The sequence below is a fragment of the Penaeus chinensis genome, chromosome 31, assembly GCF_019202785.1.
Source record: "Penaeus chinensis breed Huanghai No. 1 chromosome 31, ASM1920278v2, whole genome shotgun sequence".
NCBI lineage: Eukaryota > Metazoa > Arthropoda > Malacostraca > Decapoda > Penaeidae > Penaeus > Penaeus chinensis.
Window position 1 is genome coordinate 28393831 of NC_061849.1, and position 7500 is coordinate 28401330.

The following is a 7500-nucleotide window of genomic DNA, read 5'->3' on the forward strand; positions in this document are numbered from 1 at the left end:
GGGAGAGAGGGAGTAGAGATAGGATAGTGAGATGTTGAGATTTCTTGAGATGGAGGGGAGTGGAGCAAAGCATAGTTTTGAAATAGGTAAAAAGAGAAAAACCTCATCAGCCTGCTTCTTGTCTGGCCTTATATATATATATATATATATATATATATATATATATATATATATATATATATAAGGCCAGAGTTTGAATCTGATAACTGCTACCTCAGATTCAAGTTTGTATATGCTGGGCAGATCCTATAAAATACATTATAGGAGCCATCACAATGGGCACACATGTGTGATTGAGCAGGGCAATTTGAAGGGTCATGACCAGGTTGGGCACATAGAGGGCAGACAGCTGTGGAGGGACAGTGTTTGGCTGGGTAATCAAAAGGCCAACATTTCTGACATTGATGGGGAAGAGTCGATATATTCAGATAGGGTAAGACACTCCACCAATATAAACTTCATGGGGGAAGTCATGTCTATAGAAGCTAATCTGGAGGGAATAGTGTAGTGCTGGACTGCTACTGCATCATAGTTAATGAGGAATGCGAGCAAGTCGTTTTTACAGTCTGACCAGTCCTTTTCTTAGACAGGACAGAGATGGAAACAATTCCAGTACAAGTATTAAGGGAGGAATGAGGTTGGGCACGAATAGGTTTGCCACTGAGGTCAGTCAGGGTAAATTATGTATGAACTTGGGCTCAGATGTAATTGTAAGAAGGCGTGAACGATTGGAATGATTACGAAAGGAAACTTTATCTACCTTGGAGACATTGTTGGAAGTACAGGTCTGGGCCAAAAAGGGTACTCAAAAGGTTTGCATGGGTGGAGGTAATAAAAGGATGAGGGTTGGAGGAAGATGGGGAGGTATGGAGAGAGGCAGTACTGTTGGGAAGAGGACAATAAGGATGAAGAGTAGTAATAAGGGTGGTGAGGATAACAATGAAGAAGACTGCAGTATAAGATAGAGTGTAGGATGTTGGGAGAGAGGAAGGGGTGTATTCTGAAAATGTCCTGGGTGGATGATTCAGAATGGATAGAGTTGACAGCAATCATTGAGGAGGGAGTATTAGTATCAGTAGTTTGCTTGGTTTCTTACTGCTTATTTTATGAATGGTCTTAAATTGGAAACTTTTAGTTTTTAATAGGAGAAACAAATGAGACAGATCAGTGGAAATAAACTTAGTCAATAACTTGATGATTAATTAAAAGGATTTATATACTAAAGAGGTTTGCATTAGTTTGATCTTGAGAAATAAGATCAAACTAATGCAAACCTCTTTAGTATATAAATCCTTTTCATTAAAATAGATACAAATGTCTGAAATGTTTACACTGGAGCTCTGCTCTTTGACAACCTCAAACAAAGATGAAAGTTAGTATGCAAATGCATGCTTGAATCTTCTATGCCTTCTACTGTCTCACAAATACATAGGATCTGATCCCTTACTTGGATGGTGGCAGCCTAAACCAGTGCAGGATATTAACACACTATACACTATCCAGGTATAATTATTAAAGTAATCTCTTGATAATGGGAAGGCTTTGGAAGGCAAGGTATCACTACAAAAGGAAATAAATGAAATCAAATTTAGATAGGCTAGTTGATGAAGGGAAAGCCTTAATGCCCCTAATAAGGATTAAAATTCTTCATTGTTGGCTTTGGGGAGAGGAAACAGTCTATCCCTCAGGATCTCCATAAGGGGTAACGGCTAGCCATTCATGACTGACACAAAGCTAGCCTTTCCTCCTTTCTGCATGGCTCTTACACCTTAGGAAGTGGACAGTAGGGGATGATGAAAAGAAGGAAAAGGAAAGGAAAATGACATCTCTACATTAAAACCTCTGAACCTATATATATATATATATATATATATATATATATATATATATATATATATATATATATATAAAAACGGAAGACTGGGAAATAAAATGCAAATAGCCGGCATCAAGCAAAAACAGGAAGTTAACACGGCATGATTTTTCCAGTAGAAATATACCTAAGCCAAGAAGAGATAACAGAGAAATTATGAATAATAGGTGGAGAAATATTGAAATTGTGGAAGTAATAACAATTAAAAAAAAACAAAAAAACTTTATTATGCAAAACAAATAGATGAACCAAAAATGGTAATAGGAGATTTTAACCCAATGCCACGGGGGAAAAGAAAAAAAAAAAAAATGGGGAAAATGCTGTGTTTATTATTATTATTTTTTTTGTGAAATGTCTCTGCACATAAATGGCTCTGCTAGTGCTTAGCCACAAAGAAGTCATTTAGTAGACCTTGTGACCTTACCTGATTTGAATTGGCGGGAAAAATGTATTTTTTTACTAATGCTGTGAATATCGGTGGTGTTATTTTTATTATAAACATTATAATTACTATAATGTTAGTAACAATAACATTATAGTAACATTAGTAACAGCAAAATAAGATAACGTACTATATTTTTGTAAATCAAAGAAAAGGGTAAACAGCGAGACATGCAGTACTTGTAATTGGCTTGTTGGTGACTTAGTACAAGTGTAGCCATCTTTGTGTAAATACAATCAAACAAGTAAACTCACAGTGGGAATGGCATACACATACATGTCATTTTTGTTGAAATTGGGTTAACACACATCATACATGTGGGAACCCAAATTTAAACCTCAGACTATCAAAAATCACGGGAAATAAAGCTATTTAAACTCCTCGGTCCAAATAATCTAATCTTACTAACACCCCCATGTCAGACTACAAGAGTAGGCCCCAGTAATGGAAAATCAAACACAACTGACCTAGTGTTAGCCTCACCCACGTTAAGTCACTTAGAAGTAGACACGGGACCCAACTTGGGAAGTGACAACTTACTAGTTATCATAAAGGGCAACCTCCACCCCAAAAAAACACAATCTAACATAAAGAAATGGAAATTCATAGAAGAAGGATGGAGGAAATACCCAAAAGAGATAGAAAGTAAAGAAAGAAAGATAGAAAGAAAAAAAAAAAACATCAAAAATCATAAAACTGCCATAACAAATGCAAAAAACAAAAAGCATATGGGCCTGATGAAATAACATATGAATTTAACAAACAGGCTCCAACGAAACTAACTCAAAATATACAAAGAATCGTTAATTATTCCTGGTATAAAAACCAATATCCATAAGAACAAAACAATGCCTTAGTTAATTCAATATTAAAGTTAAATATAAACCAAAGACATGATATTCTACTTAAAAATCCTACCGATTTATAAGTAGAATATCACGCTTAGGAAAAATCTTTAAAAATATAATAAATAGAAGAATTGTTTGGTGGCTAGAAAAACAAAGGAAACTAAAACACAGATCGAATAGGTTTCAGACCTTATCAATCTACAACTGACGCATTGCAAATAATAGACCTACACACTAATAAAGCTAGAAGAGAAAAAAGTATGCCTTAATAGCATGTATTGATTTTGAAAAAGCTTTTGATTCAGCAAACTGGGAAGCAATATTAATCAAAGTTGCAAAAATAGGAATTACATTTTCACCATTACACCTTATAAATAACTTTGTGAAAGATGCAGATGATGTCACACAGATAACATCAAGTATTGACATTGAAGATGCAATCAATAAATTAAAAAGTGATTCAGCAAACTGGGAAGCAATATTAATCAAAGTTGCAAAAATAGGAATTACATTTTCACCATTACACCTTATAAATAACTTTGTGAAAGATGCAGATGATGTCACACAGATAACATCAAGTATTGACATTGAAGATGCAATCAATAAATTAAAAAGTGATTCAGCAAACTGGGAAGCAATATTAATCAAAGTTGCAAAAATAGGAATTACATTTTCACCATTACACCTTATAAATAACTTTGTGAAAGATGCAGATGATGTCACACAGATAACATCAAGTATTGACATTGAAGATGCAATCAATAAATTAAAAAGTGGATCAAAAAATCAAAAAATGTTTCAGAATGGAATGATAAATGGGTTATAAAAATAAACTTAGCAAAAAGCACAATTACCAGGTCTCAAAAAAAAAGTTCAGGCAAATACCAAAATTAGAAATAGACAATAGAGAACTAATATTCTCCACAAATACTAATATACTAGGCCTAATATTCAATTCAATTGGAATATAATCTCAATACCGAAAGAAAATCTTATATTCATATTACAGGAAACCTTTAAGACCTAAAGATAAGCATAAATATAAATACTACACCAAATATCAGTCCATTATCACCTTGGTGTGATATATCAAAACACAGAAAGAAATTGTATAGAAGGTATAACAAAAAAAATCAATTTCACATGACTGAAAACACCATACAGATACTACAAAAAATATTCACAGATGGACGTAAAATCCAAAATCTAAACTCAGCATCAACAGCAGTTTATATGAGATTACAATCTTACCATACTATAGCCACTTCCATCAAAAACAGAAATTTTGATAGCTGAACTACATGCCATTAACCCAATGCCGCCAGGGAAAATGAATAAAAAATGGGGAAAATGCGGTGCTCATTTTCTATATTTTTGTGAAATGTCTCTGCACATCGATGGCTCTGCTAGTGCTTAGCCACAAAGGAGTCAATCAGTAGACCTTGTGACCTTACTTGATTTGAATTGGCGGGAAAAATGTTATTTTTTACTAGTGCTATGAATATCAATGGTGTTATTTTTATAATAATCATTATAATTACTGTAACGTTATAAACATTAGTAACAGTAAAATAAGACAACGTAAAATATTTTCGCAAATCAAAGAAAAGGGTAAACGGGGCGAGACAGTCAGTACTCGTAACTGGCTCATTGGTGACCTAGTACAAGTGTAGACATATAGGTGGAAAAACAATCAAACAAGTAAACTCACAGTGGGCATAGTACGTATGTACATGTCCGCATTGGGTTAAGCAAGGTCTTACATACATACGGATTAATAAAATAACCCAAAGCAGCAATTTTCATGTATTCAAAATCAGCCCTGCTTTTATTACATCATCACAAACCAAAAACAAATAAAAATTTGATACACGAAACACAAACACTAATAAAACTCAGAATCACAAAATTATATTACAGTGGATCCCAGCACATACAGGCATAAAAGGTAACGAAATTGCAGACTCGGCAGCCAAGAAAGCTCACAACACAACAATTCCCATGAACAAATCCCACGGCACTTGAAGCATCATGGAGGAAATTAAAACAAACAGCCAAAAGAATTGGGAAAGCGATCTGAACAATATCCTAAACACAAAAAGACTACGTAATTAACAAACAACCAGCCACAACAATGGACAAGAAAAAAAAAGCAAACAAATAATAATAATAATAATAATAAGAAGAAGAAGAAACAACCAACCACAACCATGGACAAGTGTTAAAAAAAAAGAAAAAGGCAAGAATCTTAACAAAACATACAAGACCAAAACACCTACACACACTAAGACTCGAAAACGATGCAACATGGAGATGGTGCAGACACGAAGAAATGTCCAAGAATCAACTGTGTACAAAACTTAGGTATTCGTTACCCAGAGTGACACATCTTCCAGAGACGAAATCCCAAATCCAGGATAACATGCGAGCCCAAAATCCAAACCTAACGTTTCCTACCTTCTATTTACCCACTTATCCCCCTTTATTAACACTTCATGCGAACTTATAGAAAACACAATATTAAGAACCATGGCTGTGTGAGTGTGTTGTGGACATAGTCTCTGAGCGATGACACGCAGAGGGTAATTTCGCAATTTCCCAGTAAATACAAGGCCGCTGCAGATATGACTTTATTGCATCCTACTCTATCTTTTATGCTCTGTAAGACTTTAGTGTCCACTTCCCTCTATCTCCGTGCGTCACTCTCGGCAACGTTAACCAGAGCTTACTTACTAGATGCCCCGCGGGAAATAAAAAATCAACGACCCTAATCTAAATAATCTAATTAAGACCTACCACCAACTGTACAAGATACTACACTTTGAGACACAAGAACATATATAAACAGCGAACAAATATAACCAATTACGTAAAAGCTACAAAGAAAATCAGAAGAAAAGGATCCAGGGCATAAGGACAATATTAGAGAATAACACACTATAAAAGAATAAGAAATAGAAGATACTGAAAGGTTATCTTAATCTCAAGGTACATGTACATCACACAAATGACATAAATTCATAATAAATACGTTATTCATGTTCACTCTTAACTTAATCATGTAATTTGCCAATTACTTACACTTTAGACCTGTTAATTTTGGAAGACATGAAGGTATTTGTTTCTTCTTCTTCTTTCTTCTTTTATAGGGTTTTAGACTATTGTATAGTCTATATCCCCTGGATCTATGTTCTTTCTTCTTTCTTGGGTATTTGTTTAAATGCGTAATTAACAAACTCTAAAGGAACAACGGATTCAAATCTCAAAAAGATTATACAAAAGAAAACTTCAAATGTGTACCAACATATTTTTTTTTTTTTTCAGTGTCAGCAACAACCTAATGACATAAAAGGTTTAAAGAAGACGAACCTGATTTAATGTACGGAGAACATTAACAATAAGTAAAAGGGAGGTTGGCAGCTTTGAAATAGTGTGCTTCTGCGGCGTTCGCGTTGAAGCTGCGTTCGTGACAAAGCTCACACACATGCACACGCAAAAAACACACACACACGCAAAAACACACACACACGCAAAAACATACACACGCTAAAGCACACACGAACACGCAAAACACACACATACGCACACGCAAAAACACACACACGCTAAAACACACACACACACACGCAAAAAAACACACGCAAAAACACACACACACACGCAAAAACACACTCTAAAACACCCACACGCTAAAACACACACACACAAGCATAAACACACACGCAAAAACACACACACGCAAAAACACTTACACACGCAAAAGACACACTAACACGCAGAAAGACACACACGCTAAACATCCACACACACGCAAACACACACACATTAGAAAGGAGTTACAGATAGCCCAAACAACAATCTCCGTATTACCTTGATCTCGTGATTCAATCAAAGGTTATTTCAGGTAGATTTAATACCATTTTTGATCGTTGAAACTTCAGATCAGTATGGCAACGTTCTGCCCCAGTCTTCATCACTAATCCTGTAAAACCTTACGATGAATTAAGTTTATTCTTATTTATATATATGTCATCGTTATTGATATATTCATTCATATATATCATTATTGTCCAAAAGACTGACAAGTTCTGCTTTTAATATATTTTGTTTTCTCGTGTTTATGTACTTCGAGCGATTTCACTGGTGTAAGTGTAGTTTCTTTTTGTTTCGTCTACCACTGTGTTTCTCCCACCCTGTATCTCTGTGGTGTGGTTCTTTTCTTGTTCAGTATCCTATAATGTAGGAATGGCAAAATGGGATTATTTGAAACACTGTGTGCAAAAAGAACTTATATATTTATTTCGTTTAAATACTTACAAATAGACTATATAGTTCCT

General features: G+C 34.7%; 1 protein-coding gene across 4 annotated transcripts in view; it reads right to left on the bottom strand.

The window, feature by feature from the left end:
• The window catches only part of LOC125041813 (zinc finger protein 318-like), a 24556-nt gene that overhangs the window by 16872 nt on the left and 184 nt on the right, over positions 1–7500 (bottom strand). The window contains exons 1-2 of one of the 4 annotated variants that reach the window (XM_047637127.1): positions 7481–7500; positions 7034–7145 (exon numbers count right to left, since the gene is read on the bottom strand). The exon at positions 7481–7500 is cut by the window's right edge and continues 184 nt beyond it. Coding sequence is in view for 1 of the 4 variants with exons in the window: in XM_047637124.1 (XP_047493080.1) it covers positions 6533–6649 (117 nt within the window). In the remaining 3 variants the exon portion in view is untranslated. Of the gene's footprint in view, positions 1–6244; positions 6402–6532; positions 6746–7033; positions 7146–7480 lie in introns of those variants that run through there. The other 3 variants (XM_047637126.1, XM_047637124.1, XM_047637125.1) reach the window with 3 other exon arrangements.